The 27,384-nt window shown below is 37.2% G+C and overlaps 1 protein-coding gene across 4 annotated transcripts in view; it reads left to right on the forward strand.

Moving 5' to 3' along the window:
* ARID4A (AT-rich interaction domain 4A) overlaps positions 1-27,384 on the forward strand; it is a 49,772-nt gene that overhangs the window by 13,182 nt on the left and 9,206 nt on the right. For all 4 annotated transcript variants that reach the window (XM_082318396.1, XM_082318397.1, XM_082318398.1 and 1 more), the window contains exons 6-15: positions 5,298-5,377; positions 5,484-5,578; positions 6,202-6,334; positions 8,326-8,405; positions 10,141-10,217; positions 12,058-12,224; positions 20,946-21,018; positions 23,585-23,679; positions 23,832-23,929; positions 25,446-25,674. In XM_082318396.1, coding sequence (XP_082174522.1) covers positions 5,298-5,377; positions 5,484-5,578; positions 6,202-6,334; positions 8,326-8,405; positions 10,141-10,217; positions 12,058-12,224; positions 20,946-21,018; positions 23,585-23,679; positions 23,832-23,929; positions 25,446-25,674 — 1,127 coding nt within the window. The remainder of the gene's footprint in view (positions 1-5,297; positions 5,378-5,483; positions 5,579-6,201; positions 6,335-8,325; positions 8,406-10,140; positions 10,218-12,057; positions 12,225-20,945; positions 21,019-23,584; positions 23,680-23,831; positions 23,930-25,445; positions 25,675-27,384) is intronic.

A 27,384-nucleotide genomic window follows, 5' to 3' on the forward strand; every position in this document is an offset into this window, starting at 1 on the left:
TTCTTTTTCTGTCATAGCTTTGGCTTGCCTAGGCTTCCAGAAACAGAAGAAAAATCAATTCTGTTTCTTTCCTGTTACCAACAAGGGTGGGATGCAGCAAAGTTCTGAAAATTTCCATTTTATTTGCACTGTTTAAATATGCTCTGTATGGAGCATATTGAACTCCATTCTTGGGACTAGAACAAGCATTGAAGCAGAGACTGTTCCTCCAGGTTGTGCTGCTTAGTCATCTTTTTTTCCCCCCTTCTGTGAGCATTCGTCATGAAGCAACATATTTGGAAGAAAGACCTCTGGCCAGCAGAAACGTTGCTTTTCTTTCTGTCATTCCTACTTTGTTCTATTGACTCTTAAAGAGTAAATAGAGGTTCCTGGCTAGTATGCATCATTCTCTTTCCAGAGGTGTTTACTGAAGTAGTCAGCTGGTACACCCTGTTTCCCCAACAAGTACCTGCCTACTACAAGATTAGGCAATATGAGTACTTAAAGAGCTTCTGCTTTTTCATACTTGTTTCTTTGGAAGGACAGGATTGTAAGTTCCTCTTCTAAGATAAGTATGGTGGCATTGTAAGCACATCTTTTCATGATTGCATTACATGTGGATGGGGAGGCATCTCCTTCTCTTCCATTCCTGTTTCCTTCCCTCCTTAACATAACGGATACTGTTCAGTAAACTCTTTCTTATGGAATACAACCTCGAGAATTTCTGCTGTTGGAGAAGTTGGAGTTGTAACAATAACCTATTTTAGGAATGATAAAGTCATGAATAGAAGTTATTCGACACTAATTTAAGAGTGTTTAATTTGTCTGTTAGTGCTGAGCATTTTAACTAGAGTTAAACAGCCTTACTTCTGGATGAGGTTAAAAAGAGGGATGAATTTGCAGCTTAGAGCATATTCTAAGAGTGTTTTAAGTTCTTCTGACATGACTGCTGTCATAATATCAAGGTATCACATAACCAAAAAACGTGCTGTCTGCCCTGCTGCTTATATTTATGAAATCCTTAGTATATGATACTGTACATTGAAAAGACATTCTCCTACAGCCTCTAGGACTAGCATTAAGAAGTCATGCATAGGGTGGCAGTAATATGAGCGGTACTTTTGGTGAAGTAGATTTTTCTTAAAAGTGAGATGGAAACCCCATCTTCATTTAAGAAAGGTATATATTTTTAAAGGTGCTGAGACTATCAGTGTGTTTCTGATTACCCTTTCAGTAAGGCACAAACAAGTATTTTCCCTAGAAGAGAAGCAAGTTGAAAGAAGCTACAATTACAAAATATTTCATGCATTGTGATTAATTTGAGAGACTTCTTACTCGGTCCCACTTTAGTAATTCAAATAATTGATATTTTTGTATGAAAAATGGTGCTATTCTTTCTCCATTGACGCTTTTTATAAAGTGGTGACTAATTTAGCTAAGGAAATCTTTCTTTTTATGCTGTTCTGTTACATACTTTGTTGTTCTGCAAAGATGTTGTTTTGCTCTGAGTTGTGCAGCTATGCTGTCAGCTGCAGGTGCTGTTGCACATGTCCACAACATAAATCATTGTAGAATGGGCAGACAATTTCTTATATATCTAAAAACTCTTACGTGGTCAAAGAAAGTTTCAGTTTATCCTTGAAGCAAATAAATTACTTTGAAAGACTAAAAATACTAGGGTCTTCTGGTTCTGCCCCTCACAGTCCTCCTACCTCTGCCCCTACTGGTCCCCATCAAGACAGAAAATTAAATGTAACTGTCACTTTTCTATTAATCATTTAAAAAAGGCAAGGTCTTTTTAAGTAATGATAATGCTATGGTATTTCCTTCTATATAACACCACTTAGATTTTGTTATTGACAATTCTGTTGTAATTGTCTAAAAGGATTTTCTGTACTGAGCAGGTGATGTCTGTAGGGATAACCACACACAGACTTGATAAAAATTGTCTCGTTTTGTCATTTGTGTGTGCATATATGTATTTACACATATTTATATGAGACTCTCTGGGGCTGGATATGTTGACTCTATCCATTCTTTTAACCTGAATGAGGGGTGAGGGGGAGAGAAACTTCAGTCCTGGAAGAAAATGACCAAGGTAAAATAGAACATATTGGACTTGATGACTTTGAAGGAATCACGCACTCTTACACTCTGCCGTGCATTTCCTTTGCCCCAGGCAGAACGCTCTCACGTGGCTGCTGAGCAGAGATATTTTTCTACACTTTCATTTAATGGTTATGCCAATTCCTTGGCCTGCTGCAGTTCAGGATGGAGGTCTGAGAATTTGTGCTTCTCCACCTTCCTTTCCTGAAGTTGTGTGATAACTGCCTCTTGTATGAAAAAAGGTACTCTATCCTTTAGGAAAGAGTGGCTTTCCTTTTAGGGGCAGGAGGGGGGTTTCAGAAGGGGCTTTGGGGTTTTTTGTTTTTGTTTTTGGATTTTTTTGTGGTCCACCTGTTTCAGTTTTGGAAAATGTAGAGTGTCCTAGCACTTTTTCCCTGTATGGCAAGGGACAAGCAGCTTCTGTAGAACAGGCCACTTCTGTACCTTCAACTAGAGAAAACGGAGAGAAATGGCAGAAAAGGGCTTGTAGGAAGAGGTAGACTTGTCTTCATTCAGGTATGAAACTGGGAACAGGACTGAAAGCATGACTGCCAAGCTCTGAAAGCATGCTTGCGCTTTCATTGTCTGTGGGTCTGAGGGTTGATTAGGAAAACGTAATTATTCAGCATTAATTGTTTTTTTTCTGTGTTGTTTTGTCCATGGAAGTGAAATATAAATTGATGAAGTTGACACTTCTGCAATTGCAAATACATTTTGCAATCTATAATTGTCTCATATTGGTTAGGAATATCTAATTATGTGACTTTCAAAGTTCTAAGTTAACTTGCATGTTTGTTGTAATTGAGGAAAGCAGAATATCTCGCACAGGTCTTAATTGTCATAATTTCCTTATGTGTCCTAATGTAAGCAGAGTTTAGTGTGTTTTGCTAGTGTATTTTACTTAACAGTATTTATAAGATTTTTATCTCCTAGGGATGAAAAAATGGTGTATGTCATCAAAAAATTGACGTTTGGGAGACAGTATAAGAAGTAAAAGTTTTAAGCATTTTATATGCTCTACAATGTGATACAGAGGCTCTTTGCCAACTGGCTTAATTTTGAAAACTGTTCTGGTTTATGAATGGTTTGCTTGATTTCTTCCTCTACTATACTAGTTTTAATTAAATAGGTAGAGCTTCCAAAATTGGGGATAATCTAGACTGATTTTTTTTTTCTTTACTGTCAAGTATCAGGTTCTGTTTGCTTTATTCAATAAAGTTATCTGTTGCCAGTCACCAGCCATTTGTCCCCTAAAATGATTATTTGTGAAAAATTAGTAGTTTGACTTTAGTTCTGAATGTGTTTGGCAAAGGATAATGATGGTAATCTGCTTTTAAGTCTCTTCAGAGTAATGAGAAATGGCACACACTGTAACATTTAAAAAACAAAAAAAACCCCAACCAGCCAAACCACCCTAAAACTTGAAAATATGCCAATGAGATATTGTTATCAAAGCGTCCAGAGAGCTGATGAGTGACACATTTGGAGTGGGTAATGAAACTTGACTTCAAAGGAGTGGCACGGATATCTTTTTTTATTAATGTAAACCCGTGACAACGCTGAACTTCAGAATTATTTTGAGCGCCCTGGTCTTTGCACTTCGCCGATCAGTGGGTGCCAATGCTGAGTTAGTAACGCAGAGGGGAAGAGCTCGTGCTTTGTTTTCCCGGTTAGTGTGAAGGGTCGCAGTGGTGGCTTCCTCGAGCCGTAAGCTAAGCTGGAAGATTTTGAGAGTAACATACTGATGTTGGGGTTGACAGGTCTTACTGATATTTATATTTTAAAAGTTTTGAAAATATTATTAACTAGTATAGCTAATTAGGCATATAGGTATCTGCCGTTCTTAAAATATTAGGTTTTTGGAAGGGTAAAAGTTAGTTGCTTTGCGTGTGCAAGAATTATAATGTAAGCCGTGATGATAATTCAGTAGTGGAGCATCCCACAGCAGTATCTCTACTTTGAAGATGGAAGAACCTTAAAGCTTATCGTATCAAGCTTAATTAAATTTGTATTCATACCTTTTTATATAGTTATTATTGCAGTCTGTGGTTTTAATCTAAGATTAGGAGAATGTGACTGTTCTTTAGTTATTGACAAATAAAATAAGTGCTTTTCTTGCTGCAGCCGATCTGTGTTTTCGCTAACAATACATGTATATTTGATATTCATGCTAACTCAAGAGATTTTTTGTTGTTGTTAATATAAGTATGCCAAAATTATCATACCAATATGCACAACACTCTTGAAACTTTTTTTTTAAGTTCACTACTGGACAAAGTATGTTTCAAGTAGTTTAAATATAGAGTAGTACTCTGCACTTTGACCCATACAAACAAACTTTTACTGTACTGGAATGCCAGACTGCAGCCACCTGGTCTCTGCTCTTTGAGAAGGGCCTGTTCACATGGTTCAGACAGTGGGATCTGAACCAGTGGGGGGGAACCAGTGACTTTTCTTTCCTTCTCTTCAAGGAAGTTTTCGTGAAAAAGTTTTATGTAAACTGACTAAAGAGTAGGTCTTTCTCAGGCAAAGCTTGCAATAGCATTATAGCATTCTAGTCGTCTTCAGCTGTGTATTGATGGAAATTGATGGAACTTCTCTGTCACCTATACATGAGTTTTAAGAGAACAGGATGTCTACTAAGTATTCTTTATAAATTGGTCAGACTTGCAGTTGCAAGTTTCCAGTACTCCCAGTCTGTTGGTAGTACAGTATTGATAGTGTAGCAAAAACCATCGCACACTTGTTTTTCTTTCCATTCATTTGTCTTTGTGGGGTTGGTTGTAGCAAGAGAGAGGATTATAAGGTAGCATAGGTAAGGAATCAATGGATAGGGTCAAAAAAACCCCAAAACCAAACAAAACCCTAAGATTGTTAGGTAATAGTAGCTGGTATGCAGCCAGTAGCTATGGTTTGAGATGTGCAGTGTATTGATAAGAAGGATGTCTAAATTAGACTGAGGCTATTGCATCCAAAAGCCTTACTTTACATTGGCTTGAATCTCTGTGTGAAAATGTTATTTCTTCTTAGACCGGATCTTGAATACCACACTCCATTTCGCTTGTGAACGAAAGTTACGTTTAAATGCAGGTGTTGGAAGTCCAGTTTTAGGGAATATTCTAAATTGTGAGACAAATAGTAGACTTGTTTTGTCAGCTTGGGAAGGAGATCTGATCATCTTGTGCCAATGTTTTTTCTTGGCTTCATGCTAGTTTTTGATGATGGTGATGAAAGGACCTTGAGACGAACTTCGTTATGCTTGAAGGGAGAAAGGCACTTCGCAGAAAGTGAGGTAAGACAATGATAGACATGCAATGAAAACTAAATAGTTAGTTTATATTTTTTTTTATAATAAGAAGAAATTGCAAACTAATTTTGTTTCCTCTTTTTGCATGTAGACACTTGATCAACTGCCCCTAACCAATCCAGAGCACTTTGGAACTCCAGTTATTGGGAAGAAATCTAATAGAGGAAGAAGATCTTCTCTTCCTGTGTGAGTTTCGATAGTGCTCTGTTGCTTTCCTTTCTTCTAGTGTCCTTTGCTAAAACTGAAGTAGTACCGTTGAAGCTGTGGTGGTCTGAATGCTCTATCACGTGAGCTGTGTACACAGCTTGTAGACTTCAGTAATTCAGTTCATGCAGACGTGTTCATATGTTAGCGGTATTATGAAATCAATGGGGTTTTTTGCTTGTAGTAGCCTTAAGAATGTTTATGCTTCTTTCGTATAATAGGAACTCGTGTCAGGAAATGTAGGATTTTTAACCTTCTTTATACTGCACAAAGTAGGAAAAAAAGGTGCTTTTAAATTTCTGGGGTAGAGACCATTTCTCTTTGTTTCATGTCTGTGCACAATCAAATCCTGATTCATGCCTCCAATTCCAACATGATGCTGTTGTAAAATACTACTACTTGGAAAGAATTTCTACAAAATTCCTCTTACTAAGTAAGTGCACTTAATATTTAAGTGTGTTTCAAGCAATTTCAGCTCTTGAAATTATAATTTTGTTTTTGAAGCTTTGCAGAATGGGAAGAAAGATCTGTTTGTAAGCTGTATTTGCTTTCAAATATTAACTTCAGACAAAAACTTTAAAATACGCTGTGTTTTAATAATTTAGTACTGAAGATGAAAAGGAAGAAGAAAGTAGTGAAGAGGAGGATGAAGATAAAAGACGTCTCAATGATGAACTGCTTGGCAAAGTTGTGAGTGTGACTTGTAATTCTGAGAAGGCAGACTGGTATCCAGCTTTGGTAAGTTGCTTAAGACGTTGACATCTCTGGTGTCATACTACTAATATCTTTTTGGACAAGAGTGTCATCTGACTTGTTACATTGTTCATATAGCAGTTTTCCTGGATTGGATGGTTTGCAAACTTCACAACTTACAGCAAAATTGTGACTGTAGTCAGGCTAAGCTCTGCTGCCCATATTTGCTAAAAATACAAATATTCTACAGTAACTATGAAGAGTAGGAGAGCAAAGATTAACGTTTATGTATAAGTTGCAGTTTTATGGCTCTTAAGTCTTTCAAAACTGCACATAAATGATTGGTATGTAACAATATTTTTCTTCTAAAAATAAGATACGTTAGGACTTGCACTCCCAGGCAATTTGAGCAACTAGATTTATGAATTTTAATTGCAGTGGAGTTTTTATCTTTTTGTATTTTTTCTTTAGACTTTCAATTTTAAGAAATACTAGTTCCTTTCATGCTTGCATTTCCATAAATGGCCAACTACTCTAGCAGTAGGGTTTGGTTATTATTTTTATTTGACTGTCAGTGTAGAATATAGCTGTTCATTGCCATTGCTGATAATAAATATATATTGAATAAATTCAAGTACAAGTAGACTTGTACTGTAGACGCTTTGCAGATTCTTTATACACACAGAAAAGTTTACAGATCCATATTAGAAGTTGCTTTCTTTAGTAAACTTTTTGGTGTTGTCAGACAAGCTGAATACGCATCTTCTGTCATCCATCAGAGACGTGTTTGTTTAAAAAAATTATTGGGAGTATTAAACATGCAGGTTTGGTTCACTAGTTTTTGCAGATTTTATTTACCTAACTGTATATTCTGTAGTCTTTTATTTTGAGTCTTCATGGTTATCTGGAACGAGCTCAGCTGTTACAATCTTCTAAATTAGTTTAACGTCTTAATTCCGTGTGTGAATCCAGGGTCAAAAGGTAACTAACTACACAGGCCAGTTGTCTTCCCTTCCTTGGAAGAGCATCGTGGTGTAATGTAGGGTGAATAGGTGACGGTGACTTACCCAGCTGTATGTATCTCAGTTTAAAATATGAAAAGTGGTATTGTTGTACATGTTCTGATTGTTGTATATCCCTTTACTAACAGCAGATTTCAACTTAACATGGTTCTAACTAGGGAATTGAGTTACTGGAGGCCATGTACCTGTTTTGTTCTCTGCTACCTGAGAAACAGGAACGTCTTATCTTGATATTTGGAGTAAAATTCTGACTCATCTGAATGGGGTGGCACAGCTTCCACTGAGTCCTGGTAGATCCCAAAGTTCGTCTGCATTTGACGTTTTCTGTCTGTATATGGTCTAGAGCAAAGTGTAAGCTTGTTCTGTTTGTGGTAATACAAATACTGCAAATGCATTTTTATCACCTTTTTAGACTTTTAGAGATGATACTGCTGTGGAAGGATGTGCTGGATTCCACACTGGCTGATATCATCCACCTCTCAAAAAAAAAAAACAAAAAAAAACAAAAAAAACAAAAAACAAAACAAAACAAAAAAAACAAAAAAAAAAAAAAAAAAAAAAAAAAACAAACCAAAAACCAAACCCTACTACTTACCTCTCAACTTGAATGCCAAAGATCAGAAGCTGGTATAAAATAAGTGGGTCTGTGACTTTTTAAATAGATGCTTTAAACAGGTTTTGTATGAACAAGAGAAAAAAAACGGAGTGAATAAACAGGATCCCATGATATCGCCCCAGTAGAATAGTTTTTGAGTTTACAAATGAAATGGCAAGCTTTTCTGGCTTGTACATAACAAGTAAAGTTACAAGCCTGAAGTAAACTGCTTCTTGAAATTTGTCGTTGTTGGCCTTGGTAATATAAATTGGAGTAGGTTTCTTTTCTCAGAAGTGGAAATTATAATAGAAGAAACAGGAAAACAGCAGTTTTCCTGCTGTCCATCTTTCTTTCCTTTCAAGATCAGCTTTTTTTTTTTTTTTTTTTGCTTAAAAAAAGTGTTTTATTTGAAACTTCAGGTTGTGTCTCCCAGCTGTAACGATGACGTCACAGTGAAAAAGGACCAGTGTTTAGTTCGATCCTTTGCAGATTCCAAATTGTAAGTAATAGCTTCCTTTTCATTAGATGTGTATGGGAGAAAAATGCAACAGTAATTACGTATTGCTTCTGAAGACATTATATTTCTTCCAAAAGGAAAGGGTACAATCTTGTGTATTGTTCGTTGTACGCATCTGTCATTCATAGTCCATCTCCAGCTAACTTCTGTGCTTACTCGCCCACCTTTACATTGTGTGTACAGATAGAGTTCACTGGATTAGTACAGTTTCTGGTGTTTCTTCATTTTAAAAAAATCAACAACTTTGGGGGGAAAAAAATCCCGGGTGTTAACACTTCAGATTATTCCTGTTCTTTGAAGTGGGAGTTTTGGTTCTAATTATTTCCCTTAATGTCTTAATTATTACATCTTTATGGGTGTCTGTTGTAGTAGTTTGGATATCTGATTGACTCATTACTTCCAGTGCCCAGATGTCCATGGCTGTTTAAATAGCAAAGTTTAGAAGTGTTTAATCTACTGGTTTTAATAAAAAAGTGATTGTAAAGTAACTGTTTAATGAAAATTTTTACAGAATCTGAACCAAGATTCCTGTGAAAATAAAGAAAGATCCTCCTAGTCCACCCCCCCCGGAAAGGGGGAAGGGGAGGGGAGACAGAGATGTGTGTCCTACTTAAGGAATAATATATTCAAAAGAATACGGAGACTGTTTTTTAAAGCTGTTTCCCTTTGTTTCTCTTTATCCTTACTTAACGCATCTGTCTCAGCATATTGTAACTAAAAACTTCCTTGCCAAAGGCCAGCTGTCACCCCTCTTTCTCTCTTGCTTTCAAAGTGAACAATTTGTGATTTCTAATAGCCGTGATTATGAGTAGGATGTGAGTACTTGATTACTGAAATGTATTTCAAGTAACTGAAGACTTAATTCGTTTTGGCCTCTTAGCGTAGACATGTATCATCAGCCTTCTAGATAAGTCTGGTTCTTTATATACTGAAGGTAGAATGTTATTGGAAAAGCATGCAGACTTGCTCTGTTTTACTTTTTTTTCCCCATAGTATTATGGCTTTAACTTCAGAAAATGGCGGCCTCCAATTCCTGAGGTTTTACTCCAGTTTTTCTGAAATAATGAAAGAAGAAAAAAAATCTTATTATAATAACTCACTTGTAAGGCTTTCCTTGCAGGTTGGTTAGCATTTCTATTGTAGTAATTCAGTAACTGAATATTCAGTATAACTTTACAACAGAGCAACTTCCATATATTTTGCTGTGAGAAACTTTTGTAATTTAAAAATAAAAATCAACTATTTATTAATGCAGATACGTGAATTTGGCTTCAGTGTTTGTGCCAGCAGAAATGTATTTTGAAAGAAACAAGCCCTCTGTTTTCTTCTTAGCTCGATTGCTGTTTTAGGTAGCAACTGTTGATTGACCTGAATATTTTCAATTTAGAAAATGTTTTTTGCCTATGCAGAGGATTTTAACTTTGCAAATTTGTGCAGGTTAAACATTTAAATTAATGAAGCTTTACAAACTTCTCTTAATTGTTTAATTACAAGGGTTCTTTTAGTGTCTGAATTTCAAAGGAAGATTGGAAACTTATTCTGATTTTGAGTCTTGCATTAGGACCTACAACAACAAATGCCTTATGCATTTAGTTGTTGGAAAGAACCTTGAAAGTGAATGATAAATCTTGCAAATTTTAGAAATCGCTGTTTTTCTAAGTCAAATGCTTGCTTTACTGTGATTTAAAAATAATAATGGCACACTATTCTTTTTCAGTTACTCAGTAGCAAGAAAAGACATTAAAGAACTAGATGTTCAAAACTTACCAAAATCTGAGTCCTCTCCTAAAAAAGGTAAATTAGAATAAATTCTAGGCGTTTATAAAAAATAATCTCGGGCAATAGTACTTTTAACTTGCAGATAAATGATGGCCTGTTGATTTCTGATAATTGCTCTTGGATATTTTGCAAACAATTTAAAATGTGATTACTAAGAGAAACTTTGGGTATAGCTGCCTTATTATTAAAGTAGCACCAAGTAGAAGTGTTGTTTATTTGATTTTTATTTCCTTCTTCTGATCCGCTCCACATTCATGGAAAGTGAATAGAATATTTTCAGGTAGAGTATTTGAAATGTCATTGAACAATGGAATATATGGTTACCTCTCCTAAAACCAAAGTTTTTTGCTATTGCTCAAAACTTTCTGCCTTTACCTTAAAAATACCCAGACAGCAAGGTGTAAACTTCATTAGAACAGCCTGCCTGTGATTAATGTTTGATTTAAAAGTATAATTACAGAACTTGATTTCTGGACGGATGGATGATGTGGCTACAATAATCCATCTTTGTAGTGAGCTTATAAAAGGCCAGATTCTCACTTTAATGTAAATAATTCTTAAACTTACAGTGTTGTTTCTCCCAATTAGACCTCAAAACACAAAATTTGTTAAGGAGAAATAATTAAAATGTATTTATTAAAAATAAAAAAAAAGGCAACAACCCCCCCCCCACACACACACTCAACAACAACAGTTCCTCTGGTTTGAGTAAAGGTGTGGAACAGCTCCTTAACAAGTAGAGATTTAACATGATACTCACAGATAAGAGCTTGAGGTGGTTTTGATTGCTTCGTGTAATTCTGAATGATTTCACATATACTTTCTTAATAACTGTTTCACAGTCCAAGAACTTTAGAATAGGCAAAACCAGGTTTAAGATAAATTGAAGAAAGAGATTTTTTTTCGTGCAGAATCTAATTGCATTGTGACATTCATTCCCATGAGGGAATATTGTGGAACCGAAGGTACTACTGGTTTCAAAAAGAGTTTTGACAACTTTCTGGACATTACTCTTGTCAGCAGTTATTAAAAACTGGTGCCTTTTTTTCTCCAGCAACACTGTGAATGGTTCATTGCAATATGTCCCTCTTTTGGCTATTCTGATGCCCCTTTATTAAAGTTTTTTATTGTGTCTAGGGGGCATGTTTCTTAGGGTTATCTGGGTTTGTTTTGCTTGGTTGTTTTCCCCCTTGGAGCACCTCTTCAAGGGAAAGAATTTGAGGTATTCCCATTGCACAAGTGTGACTTCTCCCTATCGCATTACTCCCTTATTCATTAGTGTATTTTTCCTCTGTTCCAAACATTAATGTAACATCTCTTTAGGCAGTGCTCTTAAACAAAACATTTGAATTTTATTTGCAATCTAAACTTTAAGACGTGAAGATACTTTGAAAAGAACAAAGTAGGTGATGTAACCGATGGGTCTTCTGTTTTTAAATAGCTTTATTACAGGATTTCTCTCTTTCATACAGAAACAGAACAGTTAACAGCTGCACAGAATATATGTGGCTAAGTACAGGTGTTTATCTTTGGTACTGTTCACATACATAGGTGTAAATGTTAGCAGTGTTCATGGGGACCTATGCCTAGAAAACAACTGGATGCTGTGTGTGGGATGGATGTTCTCAGCTCTAAACTCCTTGAGTTACTGATACTTTGGTTTTAAAGATTCAGTCTACACACTTTACATTTCAAGACTGTCAAAAGTTTAAAATCAAGTATCTGTTTTATCACGTATTTCCATTTTTGGTTTAAGTTGGCGTTGTAATTTACAAGAAGGTGAAAAGGAAGTTAAACATGCTTTGTGACTGCAAATACTGCAGATGAGGTAAAACCAGGGCCCTTTCTTCTGTAGGGCTACAGGAGGCCAGCACGTTTCTCAACACAAAGGGTGTTCCTCGGAACTGGAAAATGGACATAAGTGAAATTCTGGAGTCCTCTAGCAGCGATGAGGAAGATGGAGCTGCTGCAGAAACTGATGAAGAGGAAGAAAAAAGAGAAGAGAAAACCGAAGAAGTAGTGGTAAGTCTGGGCAATTTCAGCCCTTCTCCAAAGATAATTGAGTAACTTGCATGCCTGAAGGTCCTGCACTTTCCAACAATTTACTCTCAGACGTAGCTTACTCACTTCAACGTCTTTCAGACCTGTTCGTCTTCCCTTTGCTACAGCCGTCTTCATTGGGATTTGTGAGCAGTGGCAGATTGCCTCCTATTACCCAGTGCAGAAATTGGAGACAAATCTCAGAAATTAAGAATTCAAGGCAGAGAAGAGTGATAGAAAGAATCTGGGTCAGAAGGAGAGACATAACCAAAAAAATTGATGCTGAGCCTAATAGTAAACCAACCTTAAATAAAACTTTGTATTTTTCTTTTGTACTTTATATGTAGCTTATATAAAAAGTAACTTGTTTCTGAAAACACTAGTTTGTTTAAAAAAAAAAGGACAAACTATTAAAGTGAAAGCAGGAGGCTGACTGAAAGTATGAGATAACGCACAGTGCCTAAGATGCTATTTAAGAGCAGTCCAGGACTTACCTTTGTAACTTAGGTTTTTCTTAACAGCAGTATTACCGGTTGGGAATCATAGAATGGTATAGAGTCATAGAATCGTTAAGGTTGGAGGGGGCCTCTGAGATCATCGAGCCCAACCTGTTAACCTCACTGCCTGGTCCACCTCTAAACCCTGTCCCTAAGCACCGCACCCACACGGTTTTTGAACGCTTCAGGGACTGTGGTTGCACCGCTTCCCTGGGCAGCCTGTGCCAGTGCCTGACCACTCTCTCCGTGAAGAAATTCTTCCTAATATCTAATCTAAATCTCCCTGGCACAACTTGAGGCCATTTTGTTTTGTCCTATCGCTTGTTACTGGGGAGATACGCTATGGCGTGGATGGACTTTCTGTCTAATATTTACGGTAAAATGTTTTTCTGCATTGGAATACTTTGAGTGGCTCTTTTTCCACAAAGGTAGCCAGTTTCTTCATGTCATCAAAAACGTATTTACAGAATTGCCTGTTATTTCTGCTACCTGTTTTTAACCTCGATGTTGTATTTAGGAGTAGGCTGGGGGGGGTGTTCGGTTGTGGGATTTGTGTGGTGGTTTTTTTTTTTTTTTTTGGTGCGATTTTCACGGTACGCTCGGAAACATTCCTTTTTTTTTCATAGACGAAAAAAAAAACCAATACGAAGCGAAGTTAGTCTCCCGAGGAAGGTCAAACCCCGTTTCCCTTTCGCTTCCCCCGCAGCCCGCGGTTCCCCTCAGCCCCGGCCCGGAATGGCCGTTCGTGCTTGGAGGCGGCCTACAGCGTTGCCGCGGCAACCGGCTGTTGCTCGGCAGCGCGCATGCGCGGCGGCGGCCGGGGGGGGGGCGGGCGCTGGCGCGGAGGCTTGGCCGGCGGCCAGGGGGAGGCTTGCCAGATGCTTTGAAATGGGCTGTCTCTTTTCTTTGCCTTTCATGTAATGTCTGATTTTTTTTTTTTCCTTTAATTTTTTTTTTTTTTTTATATGGAAGAGAATGTAAGTAATGCCGTATAACTGCGGATGCCGTGCAGGGAGAGAGAAAGCCAGCAAATATTTGGAAGTCAGGCTGAAATATGTCCAGGCAGTGGGCAGATTAGATAGAAAGGAAGTAAAACCATTTTACATTTGAAAGAATGCAGCTCCTAGGTAAGGATTCTGTGTTTTAATCTGTAATGTTAACATGGTCGTTAAGAATGCGGATTTGACTTAGATTTCTGATCTGGGAACTGTCTGGTGGAGCATGCAGCCAGGGTAGATCCTTCCAGGTAAAAAAAAAAGACAATAAGAATCTATTTTTAGGTGTTAATTTTATGCCTTGATAACAGTGCTCTGGAAAATGGAGTAGATGTCTGTATGAGAATAATGGTACGATTAGATAAATATCAGGATAAATGTGTGCAGAATATAAAATCCTCTGGGTTTTTTCCTCTGTTTGCAGTGAAAGGGACCGAATAGGCCACATTTTGCAGGGTGTGAACTGTTGCAGTCTGTATTGGTCTGTTTGTATTAACATTGGTTAAAATTGCAGAATATCAGTCACTAAAAATCAAGGATTGCTATACTAGTTTTCTAGTATCCATTTTTAATATCATTTTTCATGGCTATTGCATGAAAGTGCTGTGTGTTTCAAACAAAGAAGGGGGAGGGGGGAGCTTGGTCGTTTTAAAAAAAAAAAAAAAAAAGACATTCCTGTAAAAGAAATAGAGGTTATTTTTAAAGAATAATCTAAATGTAGAGCAGTGAAGCAAAGGATTCCAGACAGGTAAATGGGCTGGTAGGAAAAGCTGTAGAATCCATTATTTCCAGGTGACAAGTAGGTATGTAAAAATAAGGTGAGCATCTTCATGCTGAAGCTATGTAGCAGAGGATAGATAGTAATCTTTTTAGATTATGTCAGAGCAGAACTGTCATTCCGGCCCATTAAATCAAATTTCTGATTCAACTGTTACGATACATATTCTAATTGTGGGCCATGCTAGATATTATAATTAGAGAGCATTTAGGGAATTTATCGTAATTTCTTTTTTCTTTTTTCTTTTCCCTTAGAAAGGCAGTAATACAGGTTGCAGAGAGAATCGACAAGTGAATGATATTGCCTTGCATTTATTTGACTACAAATGCTGAATTACTCAAATTTTGCACTTAACATTTTGTAGAGTTTCTCCTTTATTAATCAAGGTCAAAATAGCTTCTGTCCATCCTCTGCCAGAATATTCTCAGTGGACCTTTTGTTATAGAACTGCAAATTGTTACATTACTGGAGATGGGAGGGAGATTTTAAAAATTACCTCTTCTTTTTCCCCCACCCCCATCTTCTGAAATGCACAGCAGCTTTGCTGTCAAGGCCTGGCCAGCTGCTGACCAGCCATGATAGGCCTTCATCAAATCAATCAAATGGACACAGACCTACTTAATATATAATGAGAGCATAAAGTCAGTCAGAAGAGTCTAATTCTGGGAATGAAAAGGATCCTGTTTTTCTGAAGTAGGATCTTTGATAATGATAATGGAGCAGAGAGACCTGCTGTAGCTGGTGATAATAGATCCTACCATTTTTCCAGTGGCTGGGTTAAAATCTGTAACTTTGTTTTGACAGAGACTGTCTTTCTAATTGTGCTGCCTTTCATGACATCTTAAGAGTGTGGTAGAATTGGTACAACATTTCCAGGCTTTACATGGTTGTTCTTTGATGTCTTTTGTAAACTAAGGAGTGGGAACCAATATGGTGGTGGTGGTGAGATGCTAATCCTCCTCATCGGTGGTAACTGAATTGCTTGGTCCAGAGTTGACTACGAAGGAGGAAAATGTGGAAATCGCTTGTCGTTGACTTTAACAGGGATTGCGTTACATTGAGTTGCTCAGCGTGTTCAAATTGTTGGATTTTTATATGGTGCAACTCAGGATTACTTTTCATTCATGATGTGAGGTCTGAATAACAGAACAGATATTGCTTGTGTCACAAAAAGTGAAAAAATCCAGAGTTACTATACAAAAAAATTCTTTATCAAATGAAAATTTAACAAATCAAGCAATTGGTTTTAGTTGAGATAAAAATCTGGATATTGCTTTTGGTTCTTACCCAGTTTTCAACATGTCAGAATAAGAGAATTAGCTGTGTTTTGAGGATACATTTGGCAGTCAAAGAATGCACTGCAGCTAAAAGGAAAGAAAATCTAAACTCCAGTATCTCCACACAGAAATGAAGCTTTTCGAACATTACCTGATTTTTATTAAAAATCAGGTTATATATACTACTGTATTTCCCTGTATTTAAGTTGTTCTGTCAGAGAACGAATCACACCTATTTGTTCTTGAGGATTAAATAGTCAAATACTCCTCATTTCACAAGGGAACACGTAGGCAACATTTGGTTTTGTCTCTCAGTCTCCCTGTAGGCCATTCTGATTCCACAAGAATCAAGATTTTAACATGCGGTTATTTGAAATACATTTTCAGTACGTGTTCTTAATAGATACATTCACATAAGATCAGAGTAAAAGTAAGGAATTTGTTCTTTAGAGTTTGAATTTTACAAGTTTCAAAATTGTTTCTTTTTTTAATATCAAGAGCTGGAAAAAGGGATTTCTGTCTTACCTGTAGAATTGGTTATAATGCCATCTTTGAGAGAGTCTTCCAACTTACCTGTGTCATTTTAATAGCAGTTTTTTGTTCCCCCCCAATCAAACATGCAAAAAACATTCAGAAAAAAACTCTAGCTACCTGGTCTTCATGCCTCTCAGTGAAGAGTTGCAGCACCTCCAGGTGTATGCTGAGAGGAATTTCCTCTTAGTCTTCATTTTGACAGTCACCTGAAGGATGCATCTGTAGTATGTTTAATAGTGTGCATTCATTTGAAGTTTTTAGGGTTCTTGCGTCACAACAGCATCAAGAAACATCGGTCAGAGTTGCTTTACGTTATTGAGCAGGGAAAATGCCAGAAGCATTCTCCAATGTACCTATTCTGCAAATAAGCAAGGATTTCAGTTCTTATGATAAGTCATTACCATGTATTTTATTAGCACTAAGTTAGTAAAGGAAGGGTGAGTATATGAAGTCCATGATGTGCTTTAGGAGGCTTAAGATTCCTACAAATGATCAGTAGTCATCTATTAAAATATTTACATTTTGCTTCAAAGTAGTTCTTGTTTCCCATGTAGTCTTTTCATTAAGTGACTGTGGGAGACCACATAAAACGATACATGAATTGTCCATTTCTGTTGCAACCTATGTGTACTTTAAGGTAACATTGAAAAAGCTGACTCTAAAAATTAAACACAGGAATACAGTCATTTCAAAGTTAATGAAGCAAGGTATCCCGAAACAAGTGGTTTATTGACATATATTAAAAAAAAAAAACAAACCCTAAGCAGCTGTGATGCGTAATATGTAGGATAGCCTTTAAAAAAATAGCTAAACATTGATTAGCTAATCATCTTTTGCATGCATGCATGCATTTGTAGGCGTTTTGGCTACTGTGAAGCATGGCCTACCATGCACAAATGTTCTTCACAAAGACTTTCTTGCTCACAATTTTAGGCTAACAGGCGTTCTCAGAATACTCATCAAAGAGGAGAAAAGAAGTTGCAAACTGAGGCGCAGCTCTAGAGTGAGTCATTGTTGAGGATGGTTGAATTCCTGGTTCCTGTTGGTAGAAATGAACATTTTTAAGGCCACTCTCATCTCCACATGGTGTAAAGCTGTTAACTTGTTGCAATCAGTTTAATTCTTTTCATTTCCTTAATTAGTGTTCAAATGTGGCATCAGAAAGCAAATGTGCAAGCAATGAAAACGCATTTAAGTACTCTGAAGCAACAAAATTACATTAACTCTAATTCTGGCAGCTTGTCTTGATCATATACTCTTCTGAACTCCAAATCCTGTACACATTGTTCTTCCTCTTAGCTTGCATTTATTTCACAGAAGAGTTTATGGTATTGTCAGTCTATTAATAACATAAAAGAAAGATCTGTCCCTGGTACCTGAGCCCTGTATTGATTGAGTGTATGGTGTACGTGCTTGTAAGTAGAGATTAATTCTTTGGTTTGTAAAATCAACTGTTTCATCCTTTGTGCCAGCACTCAGCTCTACAGGTTAGCATCCACAGAAGCTTTAACATCTTTCTGTGGAGTAAAGGATGAGTCAGGGTAACAGAGCTATATTCTTGTTTAAAATCATGCAAAAGACAGAGGCAAACCTCATGGTGAATAAAGTGGCTTGAAACCAAATGAAGCAAAGCCAGTTACAAGTGTTCTACAAGTTTTTGTGGGTTTTACATTGTGCTTATTTGCTGGTTGTTATTCTCAAAATAATTTTACAAAATACTTGAACACTCTTAGTATTACTTGGAAGGCAATTAGAAATTGAGTTGGGAAAGGAGTATGTCCCTTATCCAGAGAACCTATGTTCGTTGTTGGTTCCATTGTTTTACTGTTTACAATATTCTCTAACTGATGTGACCTGCTAGTCAGAAAGGAGGAAGAAAATATCAAACCCATAAAATTTCAACTTTTTAACTATATATATAAAAAAAAAAAGGCATCTTGGAGTTTTTTAGTTTTTTTTTATGAAATTCAGCCTCCTTCCCTGAAACAAAAAAATTCTCATGTTTCATTTAGTTACGGGTGTTGGATGAACAACAAAAAGGTCTCAATTTTGAACTCCTGCCACTTAAAACTTTCATGTTGTTTTGCCTCTCACTTGGACTTAGCTACAGTCTCCCTTTCTTGCAACATCTGTATAGGAAAAAAATGAAATGGAGAGACAGAACTCTCTTAAGAAAAATGATTTTGAACAGTTGTCACTGTGAATTTACTTATGCCCAGTCTAAAATGGGTATAAGTGTCTGGATAGGAGAGGTGAGTTTTGGAGGGTAGCAGCATCACCCCAGTGCCTGCTGAAACAAGATGCTGGGAATTTTGGCTCTGCAGTCACTCACTGATGGTGATGGCAGGTTGTGGCATCAACATTTCTCAGGTATTTTCTTCACTTCACGTGCAAATTTAAGGTTGCTGATACAGCGGCTTAGATGATGATGATTGATGTATTTAAAATAAAACTCAACTCTAACTCATAGCAGTAGACGCTCCTGGGAATTCACTATGTCCAGTTACAAATAGATAACCTTGATAAAAAATAACCTCTTATAAAATCCATGCATCTTAATGTTTCAGTAAGCATATCTGTGAAGGGTTGGTCTTTCTCATTTTGGTCAGTAGCAAAAAAGGACTTTGAAATAGCTGATACGTGATTTGTTCCTTGGTGACAGTTATTCAGGTCTTATTCAGGTCACCTCTCGGAAGGGTTTGGTGTCTGCTCTGGCATCGGTACCATGGTTCAGGCATGGTTCAAACTCTCTTTGTCAAGGTATAGCAGCTTGGTTCCTATACCGTCAACAGAGAAGTAGGTACAGGATTCAGGATGTCTCTCATAGGGGCATGAATATTGCAGTCAGGTTTTGTGCCCTGGTCCTTTGAGTATGTAAAAGCTTTTCATCTTTTCTTTGTGCTTTTCTTCAATTGAAAATACTTGGTATCAGTGAAATGGTTAACATTCTGTCTGCAAGAGTGCTATTTCTAAGCTACATTTCTGCTGTTCTGACCTACAGTTCTGGTTTGGCATTATGCCCACAGAGAAGAAATGGTTTGAATTCAACTATTCAGAAATATTTCTGAATGTTTACTGTTATTAGATATATTTCGTTTGCATAGTTTGAGTTGTATTGCCTTTAATCAGTAAACATTACAGTAGATGGTAGAAATTTCTCGATCTTGAAGTTGGTTTGCAATCTAGATGGAGAGGAAAAAAGCTGTGGTTTCTATAGCAATAATTCATTTGTTAACCTGGAAGAACATAATAATTCTATAGATAACTCTTTCTCTTTATATAACCCCTAGGATATGCAGTATGAGCAAATGGTAACCGATGCTGTACGATGTTGTGATTATTCATTTAATTTCCTCAAATTATTTCCCAAGAAAAAATAGGAAAATAAAAAACAGATATTGTCTCTGCCTGGTTGTAGGTGATCCCTGTTGGGCTTTGGAGCTCAGAAGTCACTGGAGCAGGCAGGGCTGAAATTCATTATGATGCTGGGCAGATTGCTTTCTGGTTAACAAGGCAGTAGCATATACATTTACATTTCACTGCCTGTCTTCCTGCCTTGAAGCTTAAAGTTTACAGAATGCAGAGATGACTGAAATTGAAATTGCTATTCTGGTTTCCTTCTGGAACTACTTGTGACTTTTATGTTATTTTTAATAATGTAATGATAAGGTTTTTTGACACGTACTGTACGTCTTTCCTTCAAGACAGCTGCAGTCTTCCTTGTGCAAACTGCCTTACCAGCAATCCCTGTGATTGCCAGGCTGGCAGGAAGAAAGTGGCATGCGTAAAGCATTGGCAGGGAAAAGATTCACACACACATACACACACACCCCTTCTTGGTCTCTGCTAGCATCTCAGAATTCCATGAAGTATATATAGATAAGTAGAAATTATTTCCCTCCCCCTAATAAATGTACTTTATTTTCATGGTTTCCACCTGAATAAAATAAAATCCTTATTTCATGCTGTGGTCTGCTTACCATAAAGTTCATAAGTGTTTCTCTCTGAGGATTTAAGTTGCAAAGGTAAAACTAAGGAATTTATAATAATAAGTTATGGAAATATGTGTTCAGGGAATTACGGAAGTGACTGTAAGAGTGTTTCCAAATATGAACTGAAATCGAGCTTTGGAGCTTAATCACAAAAGGAATAGTGTCTGGAGCATCAAAAACAGGAATGGTTGGAGAAAGAATTGTTCTGCGACCTTAGCTATAGTTGGGGTAAGGAAGACGAGTTAAAAAAACCAACCAAACAAAAACAAACAAACAAACAAACAAAAAAACGCCTAGAGTTCCTGTGAACTGCTTCAGTCTTGTAAATAACAGACCTTTTCTGTATTAGAACAGTATGTTAAGTATACTAGTGTTTTCATTTTGAGGGTCACACACATTCTTTCTGTTATGGATTGAGGCTTTCCCTGACGTGCATTTTCTTTTTCTCCTCCTGAGGTGCTGACTCCAGTCTCCTGAGTAAATTTTGTTTTCTGCATATTTCACCATTATATGGGTGCAGGGCCAAATGGGAAGTGGTTTGGGTTTAGTTCTTGCTGTTAGGCTTTTGTAGAAATAAATTGTTACTTTGCATATTTTATGTTTTCATTATGACTGCATTTGTTTTCACAGCCTGAGGAAGAGCTTGATCCTGAAGAGAGGGACAACTTCCTCCAACAGCTTTACAAGTTTATGGAAGACAGAGGTAACACTGAATTTTTTATTTTATTTTATTTTTAATTTAATCTGTAGTCCACTTTTTTTAATGGCTTTTAAAAATTGCTTTTAAATGTAATGAATGTCATTACGAGCATATTCTCATGTCAGTGAAAAAGGATGATGGCTAGCCTGGTGGAAGGACAGACACTTTTACCCATTTTCACATGTGGCAGGTCTGCTTCCAGTACTTTGAAGCACAGTGCACAAAGGAAAACCAAATCCTCCCCGAGGTGTTTTGTTTTTGTTTTGCTTTCACAAAACCCTTTTTATGTTGACAATCCCTGCTAAATAAGCTCTCGGTTGATTTCTTGTTGTGACAGCCATGGCTGGGAACTGTGCTGCTGTTAATCTCAGGCTGGAACCTGAGGAGGCTATTCATGGATGGTGAAACTCAACCAGCAGAGAATGGGAGGTCTGCCATCTTCGAGTCTCCTTGCAGAGCTGTCTTAATCATGCGCAGATGTAGCAGTGATACTCACCTGAAGAGACAACTTAAAAGATTTTACTTTGTCCAGTAGCTAGAACAAGAAAATAGCTTTTTTTTTTTTTTTTTTTTTTTTTTTTTCTTTTCTTCTACAGAATTAGGTGAGACTGTTATAAATTGGAGTAGTTAAAGTCCTGGTGTAAGACTTCTGTTGGAAGTGCATGCGCTATGTATAGAGAGCAGGATATACCTGCTGACTTGGGAGAACTGCTGTTGCATAAGCCGTTCACATTTGCAGTTGTGATGAGACTGACACTAAAATGGAAGGTTTTCTGTTCCTTGGCTGCACCCCTGTGTCCTGTCGTCGTTGTCATCCCCCGTTCCCCTTCCCCCCCCCCCCCTTTTTTTTTAAAGGATATTTAAGCCTGGAAAGAGTGTTATCTTTTAGAGTATATTTGTTTTATTCATTTTACTCATGAACTCACTATTTCAATTTGAATACCGTGTTAATCCTGCAATAACATTGGTGGAGGTAGATTACAACTGCAACTACTGCCTTTTTACTTCTTTTTTCTTTCTTTTTCCTTGACAAAAGTTACCTGAATGATATTTCTGTAGCAGCATATAGTACAGCAACTGCTCATGTACTTGAATTTGAAATAACCAGAGCTAAGAGTAAAATGTAAAGTGCATGTAGCGGCCAAGTATTTCCCTGATTTTTTTTTTTTTTTCCCCTTGGGTTTTAAAAGTGGGGGTGGGGGGCAGAAATCAAGTTACCTTTATAGAAGAGGCTCTGCATCCCTGTTAACGGGATATTGCCAGTTCTTATCACAGGTTTAGAAATTGAGCATGTATTATAGCAAAGTATACTGGAGCTCGTCCAATATAATTCTGAGGCCGCCCGTGTATAACGAGCGTTCCTGGAGAATAACCTGCCTTGGGGGAGTGAGAGGCTGTGTTGGGGGAACAAAAATCCCTATGCTGCTGGACTAATCCACAATTTTCTTTCTTTTCTGGTAGCCTGATTCTTCCCCCTTTCCTGTTTTCCTCCTTCCTCACTCCCTTTCTTAAGCACTCTTAGACTACAAACCAAACAGGGATCATGTCAGAGACATGTCAGAGGCAAAAGAAAAAAGCATTTGTGCACTGAATTTGAAGACACAGTCTAGAATCTATTCTTTAAGCTAGTATGTCGATTGAGCAATGTACAGGACTTCTTCAGGACTGGGTCTTTCCCCCTGCCTGTCTACTTTTTTTTTTTTTTTTCCCCTCTGTCCTTATAGCAAGATTTCTGTTCCCACCAGATTTGTTCTACATTCTGTTCTCTCAGTATGCATGTTTTGATTCGTGTAATCATGACGGTATTCCCAAAGTCCTATAAAATTATATTCATGTTTCCAAATATAATTGCATGAAGATGAGAAGCAGCAGGGAAGAGGTTTGATATTTTTCCTTGCTAGGAGGAATACTGTCTACGTACGCAGCCACTTGCCCCGGGTCACTTTTGGTTTCTCCTTTTGCAATTAATTGTTGTTCTTTATATCATTGCTGCTCATGTGATTTGAGTTCTTTTATTTATTTATTTTTTTTCCCCCAGAACTGCCCCAAATATTCATGTCCTGTTAGGGCTTCGTGCTTTTTCACATTCTGACAATTTGCCTGTGTATCTTTTTCTAATCCAACATGCCTGCTTCTTCCCCGTTCCTTTCAGACCACAGTGTTTTGAGTTAATCTCTTCGCACATTGCTGTATTCCAGCTTTCGTCAGGCGTTCTGTAGAGCTTGCTGCAATTCTGGCTGTCCCCCCTGCTCAAGAGAGGAACAGTGGGATGCAGGCAATTGAATGAGGGTTATTGCACAAATCTGAAAAGGAGGTCGAGAAATCACAGTTATCAGGCAGCTGGTGCCAGTATGCTAATAAACCACCCAGAAATAAGCGATGCATTCAAAAGAGGGTGAAGCCTTAATTGGTGGTTGGAAACTACGGACTTGTGACGTATCTTAGAACTATTAAATACAGATTTTAAAATGTAGAAAGATATTAGTAATCAAATATGTGCTAAAGGAATGGAAGAAGCAGTTTGCTGTTCTTTGTGATAACTTCTTATTTCTGGTTTTGTTTTATTTAGGTACTCCTATCAATAAACCACCTGTTCTGGGCTACAAGGACCTTAATCTCTTCAAACTTTTTAGACTGGTGTATCAGCAGGGTGGGTGTGACAATGTAAGTGTTGGATGCTTCCTGAACTAAATATGTCTATTCATTCTTAAAGGCTGCGGCTTGTGGCTGTGTTAGATATCATTCCTTAATGTTCTTGGTTAACAAAACCTGAAAACTTCCTTTTTTTCTTTTTTCTTTTTTTTTCCTCCCCAAAGATTGAGAGTGGTGCTGTATGGAAGCAAATTTATATGGACCTTGGCATTCCTATTTTGAACTCGGCTGCTTCCTACAATGTAAAAACTGCTTATAGAAAGTAAGTCCTCATATTGTATAACAGTGAAAACATGTTTCCTTTTTCTTGGTAGCATGTACAATATTCAAGCAGTTTTTGATAGTTTAATGAAACAGTAGTTGACATTCTTCAGTTAACGAGCAGTTCTGAGCATTTTCCAGTGCTGAGGATTGAAATGGTGGAGGAAAGGAGGGAGTGCTCAGGGCTGCGTGAGTTCCTGTTGCTCTAATGCATTAGAATTCTGCTCATTTTCTTATCAAGAAGCATTCACTTTTGGCATGTGATGATGCCATTTCAGAGTACAACAATGAAATTTATAAAAAAAGCTTTGGCAAATGCAGCTTTACAATTTATGGTGATTAACCAGACTGTCCTCAGTCTGTAGATGCTGCATGCGGTGAGAAGAATTTTATACCAGTTTCTTCTTGAAAAATGTTGATAAACGTGTTTCTGATTGCATATTTAAATATAATCTTTGTGGAATCTGTAGAATAATGGCTTTAGAGCATAACTGTGTACGTTGCTATGGTGGATGTGACAGTACTAAGTAGTAAAATGACTGCTTGTAATGAAAAAAATGCATAAATCTTTTTATTCTGACCCCTGGGTTTCAGTTGTGTTTTAACTTTTGAAATGGAAACCTTTTAGGAATGACACTTTTCAAGCTCGTTTTCTAAATAAAAATTATTTTTATTATTTATCCTCCTGGAAGTTTGACGAGAAACAATTGGGCTTTTTGAGTAAAAGGGAAGAATGAGGTTCTCTTGACTCGAACCTAAGGAAATTTGGCTGATTGAATAGGGATGGCTAATGACTCAACTCATGTTAATGTTGATGAAGATGAAAATATTCAGACTATCTTCAGTGGGATTTGAACTGGGCACATATTTAAGGTCTGTATTTTACAGAGAAGAGTATTTATCATAAAAAGAGTAATTGGTAAATATGTACTAGGTTGCTGTTACAGTGGAAATGATGATGTTGTATGGACACATGATAGTATGTTGTAACGTGCATATTTATTCTTTGAGGAATAAGATAGTTCATATTTCTTTCACCTATAACTGGATTAGAGTGTGCACACAGGCAGTTGCCGGAGAACAAGCTGATGCATGGCAATTTGTCGCTGTGTGGTAACTTGTTTGTATGCCCATATTCTAATACAAGGCTGATTTTAGCTGTCATCATGCATTTGCAAGTGTACACGTTCTTAGGCTTTACTGTCATGAATTCTTAATTGGACGGGGATGAAGTTAAATTTGTGGGAAGCACCTGTGTGTATTCTTTCTCACCATTTGACTTGTGTGCATAATTGTTTCATTTCAAAATCTTCTCTGGCTTTTTATTTGTTACTTTGAGTGTGGGTTTTGGTGTGTTTTGTTGGTGTTTCTCCCCCGCCCCCCCCCCCCCCCCCCCCCCCCGCCCCCGAAGTTACTGCTTCTCTTGCTTTTCTGTGAGCAAGAAAATACGTTTTATGAACTTCAATAAATAGAAAATAAAACATGAAATATAAATGAAACTTTATTTGTATCTATAGGTATCTTTATGGTTTTGAAGAGTACTGCCGTTCTGCAAATATTCAGTTTAGGACCATCCATCACAATGAACCAAAAGTGGTAGAAGACACACAGAAACACGTGGAACCAATGGAGGAAAGTGTAAAAGAGGAACAAAAAATGCCCCCAACAGAAGTTAAAAAAGAAGCAGAAGAAAATTTTTCCAGCAGTGAAAGCGAAAAAGAAGAAATAGAACTAAGATCCCCAAGGGTAAGTGGTTTGAACTGATTTCTATTTAGTGCTTAACAAAACCCCTTTGTATAGCGAACAGTTTACATAATGAGTTTTCCCTTGTGTAGTGATTGTACGTTTGAATTGGCGTACTTGTACAAGCGTAGGACAGGGTTCTGTGAACGCAGAGTTGGTGTTAACTGTTAATTATGTTCTACCTGTGAATAGAATCAGTTTTGATTACTTCTTCATATTCTAAACCATCCATGGGATTTGCTCAGGCTGTGTTGGATGTCAGACGTTTCGATTCAGGGATGGCTTGAGAGCTACTGAGAGCTGTATATCATCACAATGGTGAAACTCAGCAGGGCAGTCCTGGTTGTGGGTGAGAATTTCTACAGGCACACGGTACCTGGAGCTTTCCGGCAAGAAGCAGGAGTATCAAGGGACTGGTGCAGCTTTAAGAATCAAAGGAAGACCCATTTCTCTGAACTGGTTTTTATCACAGTATCTCTTCTTTTAATAAAAGACACACTGCAGTTTTACAGTGTGTAGACAAAAGTAGAGGAACACTTAAGTTTTGTCTTCCTTTGTCTTTGAATCAGCTAGTGGATACTAAACCTGATGGAGAGTACAAGAATATTTTTAAGGTATTTGAGTATGACTGGCTTAGTGCTCTGTAGCACTCCTGTTAATTCTGTGAAAAGGACATCTTGTGTTCCTTAACAGAGCATGATTAGTGAAGGACAAGGAATTGCTACTTTTTAAATTGTTCCGGTTGTAAGGATTCTGTTCAACTAAAATGTAATTCTATTAAAGTACTTCTTGCACTCCAGCTTTACAAGCAAGTATCTGGCCTTTAAACTAATAGATGAAAAGACATATTGTAAGCATAAGTTTAGATTTGTATTATATATTATATTTCTGTCTAACTGCAAGTGGTTTTTCCAAGCTGTATCAGCCTTCATGAACTTACTGGGATGACGTTAGCTTTGTTGTTAGTTTGTTAATTTTTTTGGTTTTGGAGAAAACTGGTGAAAGGATAAAGGAATGGAAGAATTTTTTTGTCTTTTTTATCATTGTCTATGTTAATTTGTTAATATTTAAATACTATTTGATTATGTATTTTATTACTTTATTAATCCAGTCACCAGCTAACTACTTATGATTATTTTTCCAAAGTATTTACCATTACACTACTGTGAATTTTAATTATTATAGTGCCTTCATTACTGTCATCTTTGGATGGCCTCCAAATAATTAATCTTGCATTCATAATGTATTTTAAATGTTCTGATTACAAAGCAATGACCCTATACAAGAGATTTTTAATAGCAAAATGATAAACCTGTACTAGATCGCCAAGTTACCACATCCTCCAAGTTACCAGTCGCAGATAGTCCCGGACAGCAGTTGTCTGGCTACTCAAAGTACCTTTTAAAAATGTGATACTTACGGATTTTCTAAAGCTGACAAATTTCTGTTCTGTGAAATCAACAGGTGGCTTTCAGGATTGAAGATGCTGAACGGAAGATGCCTTCTCTCAGTAGTCCTATACAAGCACATTAATTAATGCTATTGCTGTAGTTGAGCAAGGAATTTTGGCCCTTTCTGTCAGGGCAACAGACCTTACAGGTCTAAATGACTGTCCTGACATCCTCCAGAAGTTAATCAGAAGCTCATCCTCGTTATTCCAAACCAAGGAGAATGGCTTTATTTTGCTTTTTTCCTCGATAACAAGACTTCAAG

This window comes from Platalea leucorodia, assembly GCF_965183815.1.
Source record: "Platalea leucorodia genome assembly, chromosome: 7".
Classification (NCBI taxonomy): domain Eukaryota; kingdom Metazoa; phylum Chordata; class Aves; order Pelecaniformes; family Threskiornithidae; genus Platalea; species Platalea leucorodia.